Source organism: Carettochelys insculpta, chromosome 3, assembly GCF_033958435.1.
Source record: "Carettochelys insculpta isolate YL-2023 chromosome 3, ASM3395843v1, whole genome shotgun sequence".
Classification (NCBI taxonomy): Eukaryota; Metazoa; Chordata; order Testudines; family Carettochelyidae; genus Carettochelys; species Carettochelys insculpta.
Window position 1 is genome coordinate 63,611,712 of NC_134139.1, and position 25,546 is coordinate 63,637,257.

At 42.4% G+C, this 25,546-nt stretch overlaps 1 protein-coding gene across 2 annotated transcripts in view; it reads right to left on the minus strand.

The window, feature by feature from the left end:
• Positions 1 to 328: 328 nt before the first annotated feature.
• Positions 329 to 25,546, minus strand: part of ATF3 (activating transcription factor 3) — a 37,529-nt gene continuing 12,311 nt past the window's right edge. Inside the window, exons 1-4 of one of the 2 annotated variants that reach the window (XM_074990001.1) lie at positions 12,254 to 12,408; positions 6,653 to 6,896; positions 5,247 to 5,354; positions 329 to 3,852 (exon numbers count right to left, since the gene is read on the minus strand). In XM_074990001.1, coding sequence (XP_074846102.1) covers positions 3,655 to 3,852; positions 5,247 to 5,354; positions 6,653 to 6,892 — 546 coding nt within the window. In that variant the 5' untranslated portion in view covers positions 6,893 to 6,896; positions 12,254 to 12,408 and the 3' untranslated portion in view covers positions 329 to 3,654. Of the gene's footprint in view, positions 3,853 to 5,246; positions 5,355 to 6,652; positions 6,897 to 12,253; positions 12,409 to 25,546 lie in introns of those variants that run through there. The other variant, XM_074990002.1, reaches the window with a different exon arrangement.

Here is a 25,546-nt window from a genome sequence, read left to right on the forward strand (position 1 = left end):
TCCCATTTGGCAGATGGGTAAACTGAAACATGGGGCACTAACATGACTTGCCCGATACTTTGCAGCATATAAGTTCTGGCTGCCACTGTCCTGATGCAACTACTATACTATGGATAAAGCCAGCAATGTAGCATTTGTGGGTAACCCTACAATAACAAAACAGTGTTTATACCTGGAAAAATATATAGTTCAGTAAACAAGGCCAGTTTCACCTTCCAAAAACTTATTATTGTAAATCTAGAAAACATTTTTTTAAAAGATAGCTTATTGTTCTTCTAAGAAAAGAAGTTTGTTGCCATACTTCGAATGAATTAAGGGACACATGAGCAAATGTATATTTATTTTTTATTAAAGTATCAAAACATAACCTTGAGAATAGAAAACAAATTGCTTTTAATGCTGTTTTAAAGGTTCTCCTGAATAAAGTAGACATTTACAAAACCCATGCAATGAATTGCTCACGTCTAGCCTTTTTAGACATTGCTTTGTTGGGTATGTCCAAATTAATTTCAGTACCATAACTTCTGAATTATACTCGCACATACACACGCGTGCATGCATACACACACATAGTGGTGAGCAGCTATAGCTAAACAGAAAGAAATAAAAACAGTATCTTCTGACAAAAGTAGTGATACCACATTGACATTTGGCATGCTAGTAAATAACATTTATGTTTAACTCAAGCAGCAAAAGCATGACGCCTGCGTCACCTGTAATAAAGGTAAGAGCAACTGTATACAATTCCTAAAGAAAAGATATGGATTTTGTGATTATGTTTAAGAGTAAATGAATCCAGCTCTGCACTAATACCTTGTATGAGTACACATGACAAACTTTTTTTTATTTTGCCTTTATTGATACAGGTTGAACCTCTCTAATCCAGATCTCTCTGCCGGCAACATCTGTAATCTGGCATGATTTTAGTTAGCTGGATGACCACTTATGGGTGTGGCCAAGTTTCCCCATGGTCCCATAAATTTTGTTTCCAGCCACAAGGGGCTCACAGTGTTCTGTGGTGTTATTTAGCCCTAGTTTATCCCTAAGAGCCCAGTAAACGGTGGAAGTGTTGGTAACGTGCGAGGCAATATTGACCTTCTGTGATCTAGCAAATTCTCTCATCTGGCACCAGTCAGGTCCTGAGGGTGCCAGATGAGAGAGGCTTAACCTGTATTTGATGAACAAAGGACAAAGATAAGGAGTTTGGTATCTGGATTATGTCTAGATCTACTGCTTCTATATTACAGAAGTCAAATGCTAATGAAAATACATTTGACGAGGTTATTGAAATGTTTTCTGTGCATTTCCTGTATCAGGCAGTGGGCCAGATTTATCCATTGTGTAACTCCAGTTAAGACAGAGGAATTGCATGAGGAGGCTCTGTTCTCCAGCCACAGGCTCCAAGAAACTCACATTGTAGTCAGTGGGAGTTGCACATAATCTGCAATGTGAGACTTGGTCCCCAGGATTGAATCTGACCCAATGTATTACATTTTGTACATTCACTTTTCAGGTACTTGAAGTACATATTTCAAACATGATATAGGACATCACAATATATCCAGATACTAGGAAAGTATTAAGAAGTTCTGTTTCAGAATATAAACATTAAAAAGGAACTGGTATGATACTCAGTTTACCCATTTGGAACTTGCAAAATAAGAAGCTGATGGTTGAGGTATCTGCTGGTTTTGCTTTTAGATTGAAATTGTACTTTTAACACTGCAGAACCGGTGCAAAATATTATGTTCTGTAAGCTCCATTCTGATGGTTTGCTTCACTTAAAATGCATTATTAAGCAATTACACCTCACTGAGTTATGAAATCTCTGAACCCAATCCTGCAAGATGACCAACACCTCATGTGAGGCAAGGATCAGGCATTTACGCTTTTTAAACAGTGGTGTCCCAAATAGAAGCACTGAAGTTTACCAAGATATAATGTTAGACACCAACAAGTAAAAAATAAAAAACAGTACAACACTTGTGTTTTCAGTTTTGTCTTCTTTGCAATATTTATTAGTTCAACTTCTTAGGAATATTAGTGATAAATAAGGATAATATTTAATAGGATTAAACAATCTGAGGATTTCACAGAAACATCAGAATTTAAACACTCATAGCTCTAGTTATTTAGTCCAGCTGCTCAACTAGTAGTTCAAGACATTTAGGTTAGATTTTTAAAAAGTAAAAATAGTTCCTCATTACATCACCAAGCCCTAGGCTATTCTTGGATTCAAAGCAGCATTTTGGTTGACTGCAGTTAACACTCAGATGTGAAAGAAAAAGGACTACAATCAGAATTCTCCCCTCCCCCACGCCCCCACTGTATAAATCCTCTGTCAATAAGAAATAATCTTGACAGGATGAGAGACTTCAAACCATTACTGACATGAGTAAGAGCTACCCATGGGACTACTTATGTGAACTGGACTACTCATTTGAGTAAAGATCTGCAGACGCCGTACCTACACAAGCTAATGTAAGGTCTTCCTCATTTCTCTTTCCTGTGATTCACAAACTGGGGTCCAATCCTCCAATCCTTATTCAAGCAAAAATCCTAGTGACGTCTCCCTTCCTGGTTAGTTTCCTCTTTCCAGAAAGTACATTCACCCATAGGAAGAGGGCCAGCACAAGGCTGATGCATTATTTAAATTGCACTTATTCAATCGTATTAGGGATAGATAGCCCTTGCATCTGCCCTCTGCACAGGAGTGAATTTCACCCACACAATGACAAATGGGAGTTTTGCATGGCTAAAGATTGCAGGCTCAGAATCCAACACACCAGGGAATCATTAGATTTTTCAGGACTGTTTTTACTGTGTAATTTCGTTTCCATAAAGTTATTTGAAGTACCAATATTATTTTTTGGGTGCACAAAGGCCAAGGTGCTTTCCTGCTTTTCATGGCAATATTGCAATTCCTGAAGAACAGCGAGTGGGATTCCAGTTCAGTAAATGCAAACTTAGCTACATGGACATTTGACAAGAAACTGACTTTTGTCACACCTATCAAACTTCTCAGAATCTGCCTCTGAGTCATAGAAAAATCCACACAAGTGTTGTGAAAAAACAACACACAACAAAAAAACCCAACCACATAAGTACAATGCTTAAAATTGAAACTGAAGTCTTTGCAGCATTAGATTAGACTACAGTATGTCCCACCACTTAGCAACACATTCTGCCAGAAAGCATCATTCTGGAAACTGCAAACCTGTAAAAATACTCTCAGTGTGCTTTCCCTACCAGCAACAAGGAAAGGTAGTGTCCATCCAGCACAGCTTTTGGTACAATGCACATCATTGGAAGTCAGTGTTCCAACACAAACATAATGAGTGCAGGCACTGTACACTAGCACGGACCTAAAACTTCCGGAGCTGTTGTAGCTTCTAGGAACAGCAAGAATGACAGTTACTGAAACCTAGAGTTGAGGCAGAGGACTCGTCAACTTGACCGAGGCCAAATCTTTGGAGAGGAAGAATCACAGCTAAGCCAATATGATCCTTCCCACTTAAACCAATCTCCTCTGCCTAACGGTTCTAGACTAATAGGATCCTACAGATACACATTGAGTCAAATCCTCCATGGTTTCTGTTTTGTTTGGTGTAAAGATGTACTATTAGAACTCTTCGTTTGCCTCATCAGTGTCACTTAACTCTGCAATGTTCCTTCTTTGATCTGTTGAATAAAGAGGTTTCTTTCATCCTCGGGCGTCCTCCCATTCTGTGCTCGGACTATGCAAGTGGGCCTGTGGAGATTGAGCATGTATATCAAATGTTGCTTCTCATTCTTTAGCTCTTCAATCTGGGCCTTTAGTTCTGCATTGATGGTTTCCAACTTTTCGGATTCCTAGCCAAAGAGCACAGACATGACTATTAGGTGAGCATTTTACACAGTTAACCATAATGTTATTGCCTGTTATTGATAGCAAAGTATGGTGGCTGGATTAGAAAGAATTAACTGCTTCTTCATTCATCTTGCAACAAGGCAGTTATACCTCAACAGTATATAACAATTGAGGAAGAGATTCAGACAATGGCCTTTGCCCTTTAAAGAAATATGGCAGTGGTCACAAAGTCAAATTTAGCAGAACTACTTGACAAGCATTGTTTTGGCCAAAAGGAAACTAACTTGCCACCACCAGAAAAAAGCAAAAAAAAAAAAAAGCCATTCTGAACTCACTCCGCCAAACCAATGGACTAGTGGAAGTTCCAGCAAGCTGCACCCCATGGTTTGACTAATCTAGCCTGGTTCCTTGTTCCCACACTTGGAGAATCTTGAGGCTGTCTTTTTGTTTTGGGTAGGGGAGAAGAAGGAGCACCCTGCTTTTCTCTGATAAGCACCCTTTTGGCAACACAAACATGATGTTAATAGGCTCCCCACACTTTCCGAAGAGAGTCACTGATATAAGGCCTCTGAAAGATTGCACTAAATATTAATGCCACTAATCATATATTTGCTAATGCAGAAAGACATTAGCACCGTAAGGACTATTTTGTGCCTATTCTTGTGTCCTCTGTGCTACCAAGTGTAAATGCTTTTTTTTAATTGAACTTTTATGACATCTTTACTCTTTTACGGTATCAGTAAGCAATAATAGTAACATCACCTAAGCTTGTGATTTGTAAAAATTACTTCTATGATAAGTTCAATCAGGAGTGTTAATTATAAACGAAATGAGCTGCAGCTTTAATATATTAAGCTACTACAGTGATTATTTCTAACTGGAGAGCCATTTCACAGCAAAATCAAGTTTTGGTGCATGAAGTAAGCACAACTTAGAATCTGTAATATACAGTGTATGAAATGTAATTTTAATTCCTTGGGTAGTCCACATAATGCTATCACTCATTACATTTGTAACAAACTTTTTTATCCTTCTAGATTTCATATATATCTTTCATTGTTAACCAAATTTGATTTAAAGGCATTGGGGTGAAATTCACATCAGTGCCTTAGGATTTTTTATAGGCCTTTTGACAGCCTTCTGGACAGAGATGAATTTCACCCACATTGTTGAAGTCAGTTTTCCACAGCTCAAGTGGTGGAAATATCTCCATTTTACAGTTGGGGTAAAGAGGGTAGATGGGTTGTCCAGGATCTCACAAGAAGTCTGTAGCAGAAATAGGAACAGAGTCCGGATCTGACTTGCAGTCCTGACTTCTAGCTCAAAGACATTATCCTATCTGCTCAAATAATAAAAGAAGGAAATAGGGTAAGAACAGTCAAAGTCAGTGTCTTACTTTCTGCAAGCATTCTGTTTTCTCCTTCTTTTTGTTTCGGCATTTTGCAGCTGCAATTTTGTTCCTTTCCCTTCTTCTCTTTTTCCTTTCATCTTCTTGGGGTGAAAACTAGCAAGATTCAAATTGCAAGTACTCAATATGATGCAGTAAATGCAGATTAATTATACTGATCATTGCAGACTTTTAAAATAACAGTAGTACTAAAGGCTAGCACTAATAGGTGTGTTACCGATACGGAGCATCAGACACCCTGCAAGTATGATTCTGATCTCACAACAGTGAAAATAAGGAGTATCAACATAAAACTGGTGTAACGAATCAGAAGAAGATCCTGTGTGTCACATTCTGAAGATTTATTTAACCCAACATTTTTAAATTAAAATATATTCAGGTGTTATTCTACTGACTAATGTTTAATTCCCTGAAGTCAGAAGGAATTTTGTCCAAGTAATAATGATGTGCTCCTATTCTGGTTGTTGAACAGCAGAGTACAATGCTAGTTTCTAAGATCTACTAGCTGTACTCAACTCAGTCAGTTTTGCACACTGAATACCCTCTAATGCCAAAAGGAGTTTGGAGAGGGGTTGACACATGGAATTCACAAAAGTTTCACTCTTTGCACTCAATTCTGCTCAGTTACTCCAGCGCAATTCCAAGTAACTTTGGCCCTGTGGACCAGATTCTCATCTCACTTGGATGTTACACACTGGATTTTACTGTATTATACTCGAATGGGCATGAGTTCACAATGTGGCCCCTAAGACTCAGAATTGAACAGCTGGTTTTGCCAGAAAAGGGTGCTGTTATACAGTGGAATCCTTGCCTTTTGGCCACCTGATAGGTTCACAACAAAAAACTGGTTTACAACTGCTTCACAGCTATTGAGCTAACTGAGGCTATGGTCTTGCTCACAATTAGAGGTATCTTTTTACCCTGAGATAGCTAATTTGAGAGAGTGATCTTGAAGCAAAATCTTCATGGTGGATTTTACGTCACTCTAGCAATGTGAGGAAAATCAACCCTTTATCTCCCTCTGGTTAACCTCAATGTGCTTCAGCAAGGTTAAACAGCAATGACTTGCTCATGGAAAGGTGTGTGAATCTAGGTCCTAAAGCAAGTCAGTAGGTAAGACAGAGACTCTTCCATTAGTAAGGGTTGCTATTACCTGTGTCATGCTAAAAGTAAACTGGCTCTATCTGAAATTAAAGGTGAAACAGTGTTTCACAGTAGCATCTTACGAAAACAGAATTAAAGAAACAGTGGAGCACTGAACACATTGACAGATTTAGTCCCCTGAGGACTGTCTGTGTTTGAGATTACATCATTTGTGGTCTTTGGTTTATTTTGTAGTACATTACATTAGAATACTAATCAATCAAATGGAAATATTAACAAAGGAAAGATACCTCTGCTTTCAGAACAGACATTTCAGCTGGTCTTTCCAACACTGTCACTGTATCCAATGTGGAGGACATCCTGTGGGATAGGCACTTATTTTGGATGGCAAATCTCAATTCCTCCTTCACCAGTGGGGTTAGATTTGTGAAATCCTCAAGCCCCAGTGACACAGTAGGAGGCAAACAGGGAACAATTGCAGAAGCGCTGACTTCTGATGCAGATACATGGCCTGGGTTTTGGAGCATCATTTTGCTGAAAAGGAACAAAGTAAAAACATTGCATAGTCTCAATTATCTTGATAAGCCACACAGATCTGATGGAGGAGAGCTGCATTTTTCATTATTGTGAACAAATCCCTGTATGTTTTTAAGATGACATTCTTATAATATTTATAAAAAACAAACAGTCCTGTAGCACCTCAAAGACTAACAAATGTATTAGATAATGCGCTTTCTTCCTTCTGAAGAAGTCAGTCTTACCATGAAAGCACATCACCTAATAAATAAATTTGTTAGCCTTTAAGGTGCTACAGGACTGCTTGTTTTTTGTGATGTTACACACTAACATGACTACCCCCTGAGACTATTTACAATGTTTTTGTGTACATATACACACATTTATAGGTTTATTTTAGAATCTCATGGAAAGGTGTGTAAATTGACACTGTAGTTCATAATGGTTGCAAGACAACAGTTACCAATTCAGGATCGGATCGTAAGTGAATACATCTATAGTTAGTATGTGAGGATACCATGAGGATGGGAAGGAGGAAAGAAGGACCATGCAAAGAAAAAAGGCAACTGAAGAAGTTTTAAGTTTTAAAGTGTAGAAAGATACAAAATAAATGGTTCCCTCTTAGGGCTGTATTTGAGTTTGGAAGGAATGGGCCAGACTGTGACCTCAGTTACTCCCACATAAATCCAGAGGCACTCCACTGGATGCCTAGCTATCCATAGGTGTGACTGAGCATGTCATAGAGCTGGAAGAGACCTTGGGAGGTCATTGAATCCAGTCCTGTGCCCTCTTGGCAGGACCAAACACCATCCCTATTATTTTCTTTTTTAAATCTATTGGCTCCAGATCCCTAAATGGCCCCCTCAAGAACTGAGCTCACAAACCTGGATTTAGCAGGCCAATGCTCAAACCACTGAGCTATCCCTCCCCCCAACATTAGACTCTGGCCCAAAATTGTTTCTAATCAAAAGAAATTTCTGCAGAGTAGTTTGTAATAAAAGCTGGCACAAGTGTAAGCAGCTATTGTGCTCAGGGTAGTGATAGAGGGAAAGTAATGAAAAATTTGAAGCATATTCCATTATTTTGCTCTTGTGAAATCTGAAAGTGCCCTTGCACACCCTCAAAATTAAGATATTTCAAATTATTAACATTTATGGACAGCTGCTTCTCCATTGCAGATTGATGTATTAAGTTCAATGGAACTATGCCACTTGAGACCAGTGGAGGATCTGACCCTTATTTTTAAAAATTGGATAAAATTCAGATTATTTTACCATATTGCTGCTTCAGCTGCCTCACAAGATGCAATCAGCTGTATATCTTGTAGTTTTGGGACTACTGCAGTATTAGCTGTTCTTGGTTCATATGGTAATTAATAGACAGCAGGTTTTAAAAACAAACAAAAAAAAACACAAAAAAAAAGTTTTCTTCGCACAGTGCACAGTCAAGCTGTGGAGCTCCTTTCCAAAGGATGTTCTGAAGACCACGACTTGATTAGGGGTCAAAAAAAGAACTAGATAAATCCACTGAAATTATGTCCATCAATAATTCTTAGCCAGGATGGGTAGGAATGGTGTCCCTAGCCTCTATTGTCAGGGTCAGGACATGGATGACAGGAGAGAGATCAATTCAATGATTACCTGTTCTGTTCACTTCCTCTGGGGTATCTGGCATTGGCCACTGTTAGAAGACAGCATACTGGGATAGATGGACCTTTGGTTTGACCCAGTTTAGTGGTTCTTAATTACAGTCAAATCAGTTGCAGTTAACTCTCTAGCAGATATGCAGACAGGTGCCTCCGGGAATCTGTGTACTTAAGTGAAGGTCCTATGTAGTCGGCCTAGATTTGTGCATTCACCTTTATGCCAGTGTTATAACTTGGCAGCTTCGGGTGGTGGTAAACATTATGCACCCTACCAAAAGGCCAGATTCTTCTCTCAGTTATCTAGAAATTTATTCTATGTTTACACTACGGTAACTGAGAGCAGAATCTGGGTCACAGCTAAATATTTGTAAAAGTTAATTAAAACATCCGAACGTTAACGAACTAGGAACATGTAGAATTCCTTTGCCCCGGTCACCAAATCCCAGGTTTGGAGGCTTTCCAAACACTTTCTCGCTTTCAATAAAAATAGAAGAATTGACGAGCTCCCAAATGCTCTGTGTGAAATCCTGGCCTTACTGAGGTCAGTGGAAAATTCCCACAGATTTCAGTGCATCCAGGGTTTTACCCTCAGTTGTTTAAGAAGGGAAAATTTCCTAGAACTAGCTGTCATTCTAGCAGACCTTGGGAAATTTATGTAATTCACTTCAGAAAGTCCCTACTTGTGGATCACATCTGAAGTACTGATACCCATTGCTCCTATAATCTCAGAGGGCTACGGGATACTTATTTCTAGTAAGTTAGAAATGCCCCTCTGATTTCCAGCTGACAAACTGACAACAGCATTTACCATTTAACCAATACATTTAGGATAGGTTCTTCCTGTTTCTCAGCAGGATTGAGCCCATGATTGCCTGTAGATAGAAGCAGCCTTAGCTATGCGTCACTGTGTTTGCTCATGGTGAGGGTTTAATTCTATATAAGTAAATTTGTTTAATTCACTCTCACCAGAGAACTAAATTAATAAAGCCATTTCTTTTGCCCACCCCAAGTAATTAATTGTGCTAATAATTTTTTCAGTGCTAGGTCTGTTTTTTCTTTAAATATGTGGACAAACTTTTTAATTAAAATCAGCATTACCAACAAACAAATCCAAGAATATTCACAACTTTCATGGAAAACATCATGAGAAATATTGTCCATGCTGCATTTTCATTAGTAATTGGAGAACTTATTTTCAAATATTCACTAACACCAACAAAACTTCCCTAAAACCCCTTTTATAATCTTATTAGCTTTTCCTGGTGTCTCCTTGATTTAAGAAGGATGGGGGAGTGTTATCTATAGGTGCCCTTGACTTAGAACATGTGGCTCCCCTTGGTCTGAAATAGCCCAAGTCTGTTGACCTTCAAAGCATCCTGGAAGATATTTCTTCTTACTCAGGCTTGAGGGAAGTGAAGAAGCTGAGGTTTGTGGGAATGTTGTTTTGGGTCAGTTTTTCTTTGGTGGGGTTTGCTGCTAGCTTCAACTTATTTGGTTTAGTAAGGAGTTTTGTGCCAGGGACTGACTTTTTGTTACAGTTATACAGCACCTAGCACAGTGGGGTCCTGCTCCATGCGTAGGGCTACACAAACTATAATACAAATAATAATAAATCAGAACTGTATCAGAAGTACAGAGTGCTAGGTAGACTATACCAAAGTTATGGGGAGTGCTAGATAAATACCTCTTGTATACTTGATAAATCAACATAAAATTGTAATGTTGGTATTTTCTTCTGTTTAGAAACATTTTTGATCCAAGATATGACATACAGCTTCCCTTATAACAATACTACAACAAGCAAGAGTTTAAAAATGTTGTTTTGCATTCTTTTCCCCCAGTCATTTGCCCATAAATTATCTGAGGTTGTTAGTTATTTGGGTCAAGGACCTGGTTTACGCCATTTGTGAAGCACCTAAGGTACTTGGCTTGCTCTATAATTAGACCAAGAAAATAAGCACACCTAGACTTTTCTGTGTAACCACAAGTCAACTACCTGGATCCAAATCTGGTGAGGTGCTGATCATTACTGATGTCACATTAGTTCAATTGTTCCCTGGTGTAAGTGCACTCTTCTCCATCAGAATCTTATGATCAAGAAAAACAATACATTTCCTGATGGAAATCCCATTCAACAGTTTGTTTCTATATCCAATGGGTTATACTTGCTAGTTATTCAGAGTTCATTTTCAAACCTGACACTTCCATCTATTAATTTATTAATCATCACCACTATTGATTTCCCACTATTCTTAGTTTTCACTTCTCACATTTTTACATTTTATGTGTCAGGACACATTCTCCAAAGTCCAAACCTGTGTTATTTTAAGCGTCCTTCAATTTAAGGCTAATATTAAAAATTAACACTTCAGGTCACCCTCACTCCTGGCTTTCTTTAGGATTCACTGCAGATGAATGATTTAGCTGTATTTCTTTCTATGAATTCATTTCCTCTGCTGGTGTCACAGCAAACCCTGAGAGCCACACAAATTAATGTGAAAGGGCATTAGGAGCAATCATCGTTCAAAACCTCTGTGGACTCTAATTGATCTTTAGGAGTCTGATATCCCTGTCCTACCTGCCTCCCTGTTTGCTGACTTCTCTGTTGTTTCTGCCAAGACAATCAATTTGACACAGGAAGCTGGTTCCGCGTAACAGTTTTCTGTTGCGTCATCGGTCAACCCTGCTCAGTGAGGCAACAGTTCAACTGATCTTTTTCATGGCTGTCCTCAATAGGGGAAAAGTGACTAGTGTGATCTCACAGTGACTTTCCCCACTATCTAATTATTCACCACATTTTGCTGGACGAGATTGCCTCTTGTCACTGCTTTGCCAGAGTATCAGAGGGGTAGCCAAGTTAGTCTCTGTCTTCCACACCAACAACAAGAAGTCCTGTGGCACCTTATAGACTAACAGATATTTTGGAGCACAAGCTTTCCTGGACAAAGACCCGCCCACGACAGCTTTTGCTCCAAAATATGTTAGTCTATAAGGTGCCACAGTACTTCTTGTTATTTTGCAGAATAACAGAAAAGAAAGTGGCTTCGTTTGCCATCTGCAACACTTCTGCGTACCCCCAGACCCGGCAGCCACTGGCACTGCTGTCACCTACATGAACAACAGTCTGAGGCTGCCTTAAGTGCTCTGGCTACTAACTTTTCTCTAAACCACTGCACCCCGCACACCCGAGGCAGTCGATTGCGAGCACAGCGCCGACAGCAGCCGCGCCCCCTGTGGGTCCAGCGCTGCTCCAGCCCAGAGCACCGAATGGATCGGTCCATAAATCAAAGCAGTGTGAGCCCCCCAGACCCTGGGCGCTCTTGTCCCTCGGGAGGCGGGAGCTGGCAGGATCCCGCGAGCAGCGCTGCTCCCCGGGGCGCCCCGTGATAAAGCATTAGGCTCCAGCCGCGAGCTCGGGGTAACTTGTTGCGGACCAGCGCAGAGCCCGCAGCCGTGGCGGGGCGGGGTGTGCGCGTGCAGTGGGTGCCGGAGTCTCCCAAGCAGCAGATCCGGGAGAGGCTCCTCCTGTGCGCGGCTCAGCGCCCGGAACTCCTCCGGCGGAGCCAACTTGTCCTTTCGGTTGCGGTTCGCGGGGCGATCCTTCGCCAGCAGCCCACCGGCACCCGGCCGGCCACCTTCCCCGGCTGCGCGCCGCTGCCGAGCGCGGACACGCCCGGAGCAGCCGGCCGGGTCGCTGTTCCCCTCTCCCGCCCCTTGCGAACTTCCTTACCTTCCCCCCGCCTCGTCTCACGCTGCCGGGCCGCCGCCAGGAGAGGCCGAGCGGGACTGAGCGCTGAGCCGCCGGCTGCCGGGCAGTTCCGAGTTGGCCGCCTGGCGAGCAGCGGCTCCAGCTCCGCGTGCGGCTGGCTCTCTGGCTCCCGAGAGGTTGCATCACCCGCTTTATATAGGCGAGCGGCAGCGCTGGTATTTACTCTGGCTGCGAGTCCCGGGCTGATGTCATGCTATTAATAGCCGGGCCCGGAGCGCTGGGAGGGGGAGCCAGCGCGCGCGGGGCGGTGATGCAAGGTACTCCCCCGGCCCGGCCAGGAGGCGGAGCCAGCGAGCCGGCTGGCAGGCGCGCGCGCGAGCCATAAGAGGACGAGGGCCGCCCGGGCGAGCCGCCAGGTGTGAGCTCCCGCTGCTGCGTGTCAGCCTCATGAGCCAATGGTGCCCAAGCCCGCTGCATGACTCCAGAGCGCTGGCATCCCGCTCCGCCCGGGGCGGGCGGTGACTGACGGGGGCGGGGGGATTAGGGGGTCGCTTGTCATTTCGGGGAGCTGTTTAAATGGGCTCACTCCCCCTCCCCCCATTAGATGGGGTGTGGCGGGGGGAAGGGGGAGCGAATGTGTAAGAGTCCATCAGGCACCTGTGCCGGGGGCGGGTGTGAGACTCGCTATCCTCGTGCCCCTGTGAGGAGTGAGCGGCCGCGGCGCGCCTTAGCGCAGCCTCCCCGGCCCGCCTGAGGCTCGCGCCCTCACCCCCAAACACCCCGTCGCCCCGAGCTGAGCTCTCGCGCCTTCCCAGAAGCGGCCGTGCCCCTTCGCCAGCGGCTGCGAGGCAGGGAGGCTGCGGGACGGGCGAGGGGCGCCTCTGCCCGAGGCTCGCGTTGCCCCTGGGCAGGGCAGACGTCTCAGGGAGCTCACCCCCCGCCCCCGGGCTGCGGCTGCACGCCGCGATTTCTGGAGAAAAGTCACTTCTCTATTCCCGCTCCCCAGGCGGCGCGAACGTGCTGCCCGGGAGCTTTGAGCGGGCTCGGCTTGTGCTTCCCCCACTTCCTCGGCTTTTCCTAGGAGCCGGCTGCGGAGGCGAGAGGGGCTTTTCGGCGTTAAAAGCCAAGTCGGGTGGAGGCTAATTTTCGAAGGATTTATGTAGTTTGCAAAAGAGCTGGTGGTGTGATCCCGTGTCACTGGGCTGTGGTTTCCCCAGGGTCGGACGCCGCCTGAGCCTTCAGTATGCGAATCTGCTGGTCCGACGGGTTCATTTGTGCCCCTTTCCCGACACTGCTGGGAGCTCGAAAGATCCTTCCTGAAACACGGCAACTAACAACATCCTTCTGGCTGGGGAGGGGAGAAGAGCTTAAGCCTTCAGGGAAGGAGAAGGTTTTCCTTTCCTTCCCTATCCCATCATCCTATTTTTTTAAACAACACGAGTTAAATGCTAACAGTCACAACTGCAACCCATAGTTTCATGTTTTATATATTATGCTTCAGTATTCACACAGAAATGCACACATATATATACAACATCATACAAAAAATGTGAGTGCAACTTGCAAACTCAGGCACTCATGTCACGTTAACTGCCCCTCTATGTACTGTGTACATGCATATTATGATATATATCAATAAATACATACTATATATTCATGGACAAGAGTTATTTTAAGATCTGCAAATAACAAGCAGTCCTGTGGCACCTTAGAGACTAACAAACGTATTAGGTCATGAGCTTTCCTGGGTAAAACCCATTTCCCTTAATAAGAGGCTACCTCTGTGCCTGGGGAACGATCTAACATTGAGAATAACTTTAAATGCCATGACATTTGCATCGCTCCCTCACAAATTTAACACTTGATTAACAATGGCATTTTGCATTATTTTCCTGCTTGTTTTTAGTGATAGGGACGGAGGATGAAAATCTGCCTTGTACAGTTTAGAACATCTTTGCTGTGTGTAGGTGGTTTGTTCCTTATGGGACATATTCCCTTTATAGATTCTGCCAAGCTCTTTATTCTATACCTGTTCACTTTTGGACCCCTGGCAAATCCTGAAACACTGATTGCTGCACACAACCTACCTGTGCACTTTTATAGTGGTAATCTCTCTTTAACTACATACACATCTACACACACTGGAAAAAAACTCAGCCGGTTCACACCCTTCAAAAGAGTTTATCTTTGTAAACCCACCAAATTATCTTAACACAAGGTGAAAATATTACTCTTTAGTGGGGACTGTGGAGACTTGTCTTTGACAGGGTTCTTTTCTGGAGTAGCCCTGTAGTTAAATTGTTTATACAGCATGGGGATGTTTTCTTCGCTCAGACAACATCCAAAAACAGCTGGAAGGACTTTCCTCAGACTTACAAAAAAGTTAGAGGGCAAACATGGAGAATTTCTTACCCAGATGTAATCGTTGTGTCAAGTTCTGAGCATGTGGAAACATGGATTATTATGGAAGTTGTTTTGCAATATTAATTTTAATCGTCATGAGTAGGTGCCTGCTGCAATACAGAGAGCTTTAACAACTACTCAGGGTTGTTTAACTACTTGTATTATCCATGGAAATATTTTGGAGCATTTTGAATTAAATAGAGCAATGTCACACAAATAGGGGCAATTAGAAAGGTTAAATCCATCATTTCGTCTTTCAGATTGGTTAGAAACACCTAACAAAGATAACAAGCAGTCCTGTGGCACCTTATAGATTAACAGATATTTTGGAGCATAAACTTGTGGTCAAAAACCCGCTTCATCAGATCCATCTGTCTTCATCAGGACTTCTGGGTTTTGAAGATACAGACTAACTCGGTTACCCCTCTGATACCTAACAAAGGTAATTACTGTTCACCTGGTTTTGTCATTTCACGATCACATTGTTTCACAGGTATAATATACTAATCAGACGAATGCTTATGTGTCATGTATCTTCTAGTATCATCATTGACAAGGAAATATGTTTAATGTGAAAAATGCTGTTGACTGTAAAATAGGTGTGTTGTTTATTAAATCCTTCAGGTGAGAGGGCTCCTCCCCTTAGAATAAAACATAGACATAGCAACTATACATGTTTTAAATTTAGTTCAATGTACAATGTCATGAAATTCCTCAGTAAGAAAGAAAATGAAACTATAATAAAAATGAAACCAGATTTTTACATTTAGTTTCATTAATTTACAGGGCCCCACCCTGCTCCCATTTAAATCAATTTCAAACTTTCACTGACCTCTGAAAGGATGTAGGATTGGGTCCAGATTCAACATAATACAAACTAATGTAGCTATCAAGAATGTCAGGAAGTTAAAGCAAACAATAGATGCACATTATGCTTAAACACTTTTGGTAGTTTTACTTTTCTACTTTAAAAAAAATGTCCACCTTCCTCTATCTGAGTATTCCCTGATCCTTTTAGGTTTCCTCTTTGTACCAGAAAACACAGGGATCAATCTAACTGAAACAGTAGGTCTATGGCTACGCCAGTGATCTGTCCACCGAAGTTACTGTCGGAAGCTATCTTTTGACAAAACTGTCGACAGAGTGCATCCACTCAAAAAAGCAATCCGCTCTGTTGATGGAGGGTGGCTGGACTGCCCGTCCCTCTCTTGACAGAACGGTGGACCAGAAGCACAGCAGACAGGGCTGCCTGGTGACCCAGAAGTCCTGTCTGTCAACAGAGGGACCCCTGGAGTGTCTACATGGCTTTTTTTGTCAACAGAAACTGTTGACAAAGGCATTATTCCTCATTGTGGAGTGGCAGAACACTGTCGGCACAAGTCCTGGGTTTTGTTGACAAGACCATGAACAAAACACATTTTTACTTTTACATTTTACTTTTCTAAGTATCCGTCCTCCCTAGTGAACTCTTAGATGAAATCTGATTTTTTGACTCCTTTGTGGCTTTACTGCTGTTAGGTTTTGATATCCTTATAAACATAAATGGCCTAATTTTCCCCTCCATTGCACATACAACTGAAGAACAATTCTGTTGAACTCAGCGGGGTTACAGCAATGTGAAACCATTACAGACTAGGCTCTTGCAGTGGAGCTATTTTAGAGTTCTGTGTTGAACAGCCACTTTGCTATGATTTTTCCTGTACAGTATATTTCTGTTCTAGTGCTGTATTGCAAGATTCCTGCATTTGTTCTTGAGTTTGTATTGGCACCAAATTCCTATATCAAATGAATGTGGCTTCACCAGCATTTAAACCTGAGTCCATTGTCTCTCCATCATAGATCTTCACTGCTTGACTGAAAGTAGTAATTCCTAGTAGAAGCAGTACCAGTAGTAGTAGCAGCCACCAAGAAGGGTATGTCTACATTGCACTGTAAGCCCCGTCTCTGATTCAGGTTTAAGCCTAAGCCCTACTGTCATCCATGCACATAATTCTGACTTGGTTCAGCAAGTGCTCAGGACCCATACACTAAGACCCTGCCAAGTAGGGCGAGTCAAACTCAAGCCCAAGTCGTTAAGATTTTGATCCAACCCACTTCTCAAGCTGCAGATCTGACTCAGAAGACATGTGTGTTATAGTATGAACACATTAGTCCACTGTGAGACCTGGGTCCAGTAATTGTAAGCCCAGGTTTACATGCAGTGTGGATGCTCAGGTGCTGACTTGAAAACACCGCGTCCACTACACTGGGTCCCACAGATGAGCCAGGATTTAGAATGCAACTTAGACATCCCTTAAAGGGGCATGCAACACAAACATTACCCATGTGCTACATACTGTCCTACTGTAGCCAAGGGAATTTGTGTATGTGCACCTCAGGGGGAAATTTGGCATGTTATGCATTCTTGCCACTTCTATTATTAGCAATAAAATATTTGAAAACAAGATTTGGTCACGTCAGAATTGTGGGCATCCTCTTTTCTTTCTTCCCACTCTCTCTGTTTATATTCCCTTATTGACTGTCTCTATTTCCATCTCTGTTTTCATTCTCTCCAACTTCATTTTCATCCTTTCTTATTTTATCTCCTTTTCATATATTCTCTCTTTTCCTGGACTCTATTTTGCTGTATGTTTGAGCAATAGCACTCTTCCCTATTTCCTGACTACAACAACTTCTCCTTTTCTTCTGGCCACTTATCTCTTCTCTATTTCCCATCCTTCCACTTCTCTCTTTTCTCCCACTTGTCTCCCTAATCTCCCTGCCATTCTTCTTTCTTCTTTCTGTTCCCTTTTTCCTGTTATTTTCTCCCTTGGTCCTCTGAGACCTGCCTCTTGAGCTTCCAAGCTCCCTGAGTTTTGACACATAATTTTATCCTGCATTGCTAAGTTTGACCATCTGTGAGATGGAGATAATAATACTGTGTTTACCTACCTGACAGGGATGGAAGTAGATTTATTTACTCATAGACCAAACATTGTGGCCTAAAAATCCTATTGACTTAGGTGGGTGTTTTATTTCATTAAAGACACCAGATTTTGGCTTATTGTAAGTTTAGTGTTTGAAAAAAAAATCAAGGGCAGATGGTTTTGCTCTTTGGCTGAATGAGCCAATTTGTTGTTTCCTTCTTCTAAAACCCTTTCTGAGGTTTTTATTACATGGACTTTGCATGCATGAATATCGCAGTGGTCTGTGAATACTCCTTTGGAGCTGGTATGGTCTATCTAGTCAGTAATCAGCAAAGAAAATTCCATGTGAAAGTCTCCTCAGGAGTTACTAAAGTCCAGTGTGGAAAGATCCACTTCTTATAAAATGACCAAATACACTATACCACCTCCAAAAGTACCATTATGCCCACTGAAAAGACTACCATCACTCTTTGGTCAGAGCTCCTCACACCCAGCACATTTTCCATTTTGGGGTCCTGCATAATCGTTTTAAGTTAGTAGAAGCAGTCACAAACATAGACTGAGTTTGGGATTACGTGTCTGCAAAAACATCACTGTTGAACCCTTAATCAACTACCTACATGTCTAATTAAATTGAAGTAAACAGAAAGATCCCCTCACTAAATATTTATGTGTATATATATATACACACACACACACAATTGGAGATATACATCTCTTACAGCTGGAAGGGACTCTGGGAGGTCATCTAGTCCAGTCTCCTGCCCTCTTGGCAGGACCAAGCATATCTATTTGTCCCAATCCCTAAATGGCCTCCTCAAGGATTGAGCTCAATGCTCAAACCACTGAGCAATCCCTCCCGTGATAGTTCATAATTATTCAAAATTTAGTGGAAGGGAATATTTTAAGATGGGAATTGTTTGCTGGAGATCCAGGTTTCACTCTAATGCCTAGTACAATAAGGGATCCAACACAAAAACATACACCCAATCACACACCCGTGCACTCTCTCTCTCTCTCTCTCTCTCTCTCTCACACACACACACACACTACAAATCTTCAGACATTATCATATCAGACATACCCATGATTCCTACCTGTATGTAAATGTGTAATTTATAATCTACTGGAATAATTACAATAATATATTTTAAGCATTACAACAAGTTAATTTTTAGATCCATATTCATGTTAAATAACTGTAATCTCCAATACAGATTAACAATCTCTGGCAAAGTCAAGGCTGACATTTCATCTTCTGGTCAGATGACCATAGTGCCCCTTTGCCCTCTGTAGGTGAGAGTTTCTGTAAGAAGGACACATGCGTGCATCTTAACTTTCAGTTTCTTGACAATGCTGACTTGTTTTGTGGCTTTAATTGTACTGTGAATTGTCCAGCAGGAAAGGACAAGGCATAAGGAAAATGAAACAAAAATGTCTGGATGCAGCTTTTTTAAATGGGAAAAGTTTAAATGAAAATGCAAAAGCATTCTGCTGTCGTCTGCATAACGAGTGCAAACCCTGATCCTTCTCCAGGCGCATGGAACCCCTGGACAAAGATGTAAAACAAAAGGAGATCCACTGCCTAGGAGGGAGAAAACACAGTTTAAAGCCCCCATTGGGGATGCAGATCTTCAAGATGACATGCTGTAGGGTCTCTGTATGTGTCGCAGTAGACAGTTTGACAGGGATGGGCAGGAGTTTACCAGGGAGGGGAGGAGAAAGAGTGTATATAAATAGTGGGGGCTTCAGTGGGATAGTGGGGGCTTCGGTGGGAACTTCTAAGGCTGCATTACTGGAATGACTCTATAAATTTTTCTCAGTGGGAAAGGCTGACTCCAACCTCCCCCCACCCCAGTTGCCTACTGCAGATCCTCATGTCATAACCGGTTGCTGGGTCTATGCAATCAAGTAATGGGCCCTAAACATTTTGATGTATTATTTAGCACTGGCATCTGCAGTCAAATGGTATGACCCACTGTACAGGACAGTGAAGTGAGACTCAGAAAATCTGGGTTATATTCTTACCCCTGCCCTTGATCTTCTGTGTAATCTTGGGGATCTTTTGGACAATTTCCCTCTCTCTCTATTTTGCCATGGTGAGATGGGGGTAAAGAGATACAGTGTACGTTTACACTACAGGGTGAAGAAAAAATCCTTGTCTGGACCATGCCAGTTGATGTGGCTTGCAGAGCTCAAGCTGAGAGGATGTTTCATTGCTATGCTAATTTCTGGGATTGGGCCCGGGTCTGCAGGTGCCTACGTCCCTGCAGGTGCCTATCACCTGGGTTGCAGCCCAAACCTAGAAATCAGCCCACAGCCAAAGTACCATGAGATTAAGTCAGCTGATATGGGCTGGTTGTAGGTTTTTATTTGTTTGGAGTTTGTGTGTGTGTGTGTGCGCGCACGCACATGCACACACACATTTTTTGTCTACTTTCTCTTTGTAAAAATAATTTTACTTTCTATTGTGAAACATCTGGGGTGCCACAGATCAAAAGTGCTGTCATTAAATATTTTGTTAGATATTTTAATTAAGTTACAAACTTAGCACCCCAGGTGGCCCGATCAGAGGGGTGGCTTCTTATTGTGTGGGTGCTGCACAATCACATAATTATTCAATATTTGTGTTGCAGTAATATTTAGCATTCCCAAGCAGGAATCAGGGTCCCATGGTGTCCCACACTGTATCTATATCTTAAAAGACAGTCCTTCCCCCAAAGTTTGCCTGCAAATAGATAGTCCCTAAAGTTCTTATACTCTATTTTAGATAGCGCTTTCCTAAGTGTAAACATTTAATTTGGAATTTGGCAAGAGACCAGTAACTTTAATTAAGTAATATAGGACCAGATTCAGGAAAGTATTTAATTGAATACTTAATTTTCAACTCATGAGTTGTCCCAGTCCATTTAAGTGCTTTGCAGATTTTGGAGGGTCTTAATGATTAGTAAATAATTCAGAAAGTTCTCTATAAATATTGCACCTTCTTTCTGTGTTTAGCTCATATATTTTTCTCAAATATTTGGGAACTGAGTGGTTAATGGGATGGGGTATATTGATATTATGTTGGAATCATTATTTTGGAAAGTCTAAACTTTATTATACATCTGGGCTGATCAGTTAGTTCAGTGTAGTTTGCAATATTATAATAAATACTTTTAAATTGTGAAATGCCTGAAATTTGAGGGAGATACTGATCAATTAAAATAAATAGATAAATAACATAAAGAACAAAATTTGTGTTTCCATATCCATAATAACTTAAAACTTTTTTGTAGTAATAGTGGACACAAGAGATGAACTTACTTATTCAAAAGTAAGATAAATTGTGTCCTGTGTACACAAATGTACAATAAGATAAATGTTGTTAGAGCTTCATTCATTCTGCAGTTCTCATGCACCCAAAATTTCTAATTACTTCAGTGGGAATTATGAATGCAAGAGGACTTCAGGGTTAGACCACCTTATTTGTTAGTAAACTAAGTAATTTGTTTTTAAAGAATTCAAATGAAGCAAAGCTAATGCACAGACCAGCTGCTCTGTATAAGAAGTTTTAAATAGTTTATGGGTCTTTTTATTGAAATAAATATAGGTATTTAGTAGAAGGTTGAACTTATATATCAGGCTCTACAGAAAATTCCACAGAGCACCAGGTGCTATTATAATACAAAATATGTACATGTTTAAAACTTATTACAGTTAACATCAAAAACTTATACTGGTAAAGGAAGACACTAGTAAGATTTTCCAGTTTACTTGGGATGTCCTCCGTGTATTTAATAAAGGATTACAATGACTGCATTCTAATTACATACATATTCTTTTTAATGCTAGTGGGTTCTGCCTAGATGATAAATGGCAAGAATTTAGCAGATCACAGGTACCTGTTTGGAAATGTGCGTGCATGCAATTAAATGTGTATCCACAAGACTAGTTAGACTTGTACCTGGCTAATGCACACACAATCTTAGTAACTGCATGCACAGGTGAATGCATATATTTCTGAAAATGAGGGTTTGTTGACTTAAGAGTGGTTGGAGGCTTTGCATTCTGAAGTGACTCCCTGTCTAGTAGGAGGGAGACCTAACAAATGTTATGTACAAGCAAAACAGACCCATTAGAAAAGATTTTCCTGGTAGTGTAATCATCAGATGGTAGTGTAATCATCAGCTGAAAGGGTTTCCACCTCAGAATCTGGGTCTCCCTCCCTGTTGGTCATTATAACCAGTGCTTTTTTTTTTTTTTTAGAAAAAAAAAGTGCCGGAACTCAAATCTGATGATTCCGAATAGGGGTTAGGGTGTTCACTTTTAATGTCCTGGTCCACATGCTGCTGCAGGGCGGTGGGGGATCCTGCTGGGTCCTTGAGCTGCTGCAGGACTGACGGGGGCTCCTGCCTGGGCTGGCGGGGGGCTGCTGCCCCAGTCCCTGCACTACTGAAGGACCAGCGGAGTCTCCTGCCCCAGTCTGCACAGCGGGGGCTCCTGCCCTGGTGCCTGCACTTTTGCAAAACCAGCGGTGAAAATTTTTCTGGTGTTCTAACAGAAGAAAGGTGTTGGAACTCTGTTCCAGTGTGTTGCACCAGAAAGAAAGCCTTGATTATAACTATAGTAAATTATGGGAGTATAAAATTATAAAGAGAAAAATAAATGTCCCAGTTCTGTTCTACTTACCTGAGTGAAACTCCCATTGCAGCAAATAAAGATTGCTGCTATATAAGTAGAAATAGACCTAAGATGAAAGCAGTGACAGAAGAATCTCTCTAATTTGCTCTGAAGATGGTAGAGCTATTGCTTATGAATGGATTTTGCAAATTAATAAGTGAAGAAAACAAAGAAATTAATCAAGGCAATTTATACACAAAATACATTTTGCTAGTTTTGTCAAGCTTAGTTTTATGGTATTATTAATTATCTTTAGTTCCACTGTCTTCCTTGGAAGCAGGCTCAGCAAACTCATGATAGTACATTTTGTAAAACTAAGGCAATCACAAGTACATCAAACTTTGCTACAGCAGTAAGCAATTAAATCTTTGCTGAGTAGTGAAACAAACTGCCTGATTTTCTAACTTATGTCTGTTTATTTAAATGGTGTGTGATCCTTACTCGTAAGTTCACAATCCTGTTTTATTACTTTTTACTAGTTGCAGCTCTGCTTGCAAGCAGAAGTTGGGCTGTAAGAAAGTTGTAGACATAAATTTCTTGTAATACACATCCAAAGTATATGGGCCAGGCCCCCGTTGGCAAATGTGGGGTCAGGGCTCCATTGGGGGGTGCTGGGCCAGGCACTGTTCTAGCTGGGGCTGGGGCTGGCATGGTGTGGGGAAGGCTCCATTGCAGGCTGGGCCATGCCCTGCATGGGCCAGGGGAGGGGCTCTGTTGCAGGGGCTGTGCCGGGCCCTACTCTGCCCAGGGGAGGGGCTGGAGCTAGCATGGTGGGTGGGCTTCATTGGGGGGGGGGACTGGCTCAGGCCTTGCACTGGCCAGGGAAGTGGCAGGGGCTGGCAGGGTGTGTGGGGGATGCTCTGCACTGGGTGGGGGAGGGGCTGGCATGGTGCAGAGAGGGCTCCATTCAGGGAGTGGGATGGGCCCTGTGCTGGTCAGGGGAGTGGCTGGGGCTGGCACAGCATGGGGGTGTGGGGTAGGAATATGGCAGAACTTTAATAGTAACAGAGAGGAAGCCGTGCTAGTCTATACACTATCAAAACAAAAAGCAGTCAAGTAGCACTTAAAAGACTAGCAAAAAAGTTTATTAGGTGAGCTTTCGTGGGACAGACCCACTTCTTCAGACCATAGCCAGACCAGAACAGACAATATTGAGTCTGTTCTGGTCTGGCTGTGGTCTGAAGAAATGGGTCTGTCCCACGAAAGCTCACCTAATAAACTTTTTTGCTAGTCTTTAAAGTGCTACTTGACTGCTTTTTGTTTTGGTAGAACTTTAGTTGGACAGACAGATAGACAGACACACAAAAATAATATATATATGATAGTAGATACTAGAGATGTGTTTTATCACTGCTCCAGTTGACCATTAGGAATTAATGCATGCAGGTAACAAATAGTAACATTCTGTCTTAAGCAAGTCTTTAAGCTGTCAGCAAAATTTTGTAAAAAGATTGCTTAACAGAGGTGATCTAATAAAGGCAGACAAGAATTTTAGGCAGTGCCTTCAAGAGTAGTCTGTGGGTGGCTTCTCATGAAAGAAGGCTGCCTCATAGAGGTGACCTCTTGTTTAGCTAGATACTTTTTTCTCCTCCAAGAATCAACATAGAAGTGAAAAGGTTTAAGAACCAGTTTTTATTTTTACTCAGATACAGCTTCTGTGAGGTTTGGTGTGATGTTTGCTTTGGACAATTCTGCAGAGTTGAACCCTATAGCCCGAAGGATAGTTTATCAGAAAAACATACTGTGACTTCCACGATTTACTTCCTTTTGCATGTTAACACTGAAAGTTTTTTGTACCTTTGACACTAAGCAACCTTGAAGCTACAACTGCCCTCTTCTAAGTACATGAGCCCTCCCTCACAGAGAAAGAGCAGTATGTGACACAGAAATGTAGAAACTATATTGTAATTTACAATTGAACACCAAATGTGAGAAAGAAATCATATGTAGGGAATGTGGCAGAAGGAATGCAGTGCTGCTGAAGGCTGGGAGGAATGAGTCTCCCAGAGGTCATCTGCATAAGAATGCAAAAGGTGTGCATGTGTGATACCTTTTCAGGCAAAGCCTAATGGGTAGCAAGTAAGCCATGAGATTTGGTCTATTGTAAACATGTAGTTGTAAAATCACAATTTAAGCTGACACTTAATGCGGGAGTTGTGAGATCTCAACAATGCTCTGGGTTGTTGTGGGGGACAGGGCAGTCGCCTTAGCTGCGTAAGACATTGATTACACAGGGCTCCCTGGTTTAAAGCATTGCGAGAGAAAAGGGGAGGGGTACTGGTTGAGCCAGCTTGCTGAGTGCCTTGGCCCTGCCTATGCCTTGGCCATATAGCTATAAGCCTGGCTTGACTAACTCTCCCCACCTGTTAAAAGATAGAGCTGGATACTAGGGTGTTTGTGAAACCCCACACTAGAGATACCAAGAGCTGAAATCACAGAGTGGCAGCTGAGGCCACACAGAGCTGAAATCACTGGGTTCTGCCTTAGAGCAGTCCCAAGCAGTGGGGTTAGGACCAGCGGACAACAGCAGGACCAGCGGGCGGCGTGTAGGAGCGGTGGTAGATGGCGGCCGGTAGGAGCGGTGGCAACAGTAGACGACGGCAACTGGCGGGTGGCTGGTAGGAGCGGCAGTAGATGACGGCGACCAGCAGGCAGCCGGTAGGAGTGGTGGCGGCGGTAGACGGCGGCGGGCGGTCGGTAGGAATGGCGGCAGATGACAGCGACTGGCAGACGGCTGGTGACAGCAAGGAGAGGCTACAGACAAGTGGACAGCTAGTATTGCCCTGGTGATGTATCTGTGGGCTTTGAGTTTGGGACTGCACTGCCGAGGGTACACCCTGTAACTGTGTGTGTGTGGAAAAGGGCCAAGAGCCCAGCAAGAGACTGGGTTCTACTGCATATGGGGATGGTATCTGGGTAAAAGGGGTTTTGTCTCTTCTGTGCTGAGATATACTGCATCTGTCGCTGTAACCTTGGGGTAGGTTACGGTCATTAAACAAGCCATTTCTATCTCAGACTCTGTGCTTGCGAGGGGGCGGGGAGAACCGCCTTACAGGCACCCAGCACGGGGGTGAAATTGTCCCAGGCCACTGGGTGGGGGCTCAAGCCGGTTGGTTGTATCCTTGATAGGAAAACCCCACAAGAGTTGAACCCGGCCCTTCTGGCAGGCATCTGGCGTTAACAGAAGGGTTACACATATAAAATATAAACTATTCATCTGAAGGGTCTCTTGGGACTGTTCTGCAGATCTCACATTGACTTTCCTGTGTGGTTTAAAATCTATGTTCTGTTCCAGAATTGAGTTCTGTTCAGTGGCATATTTAACCAGAGTCCCACTTTCTTC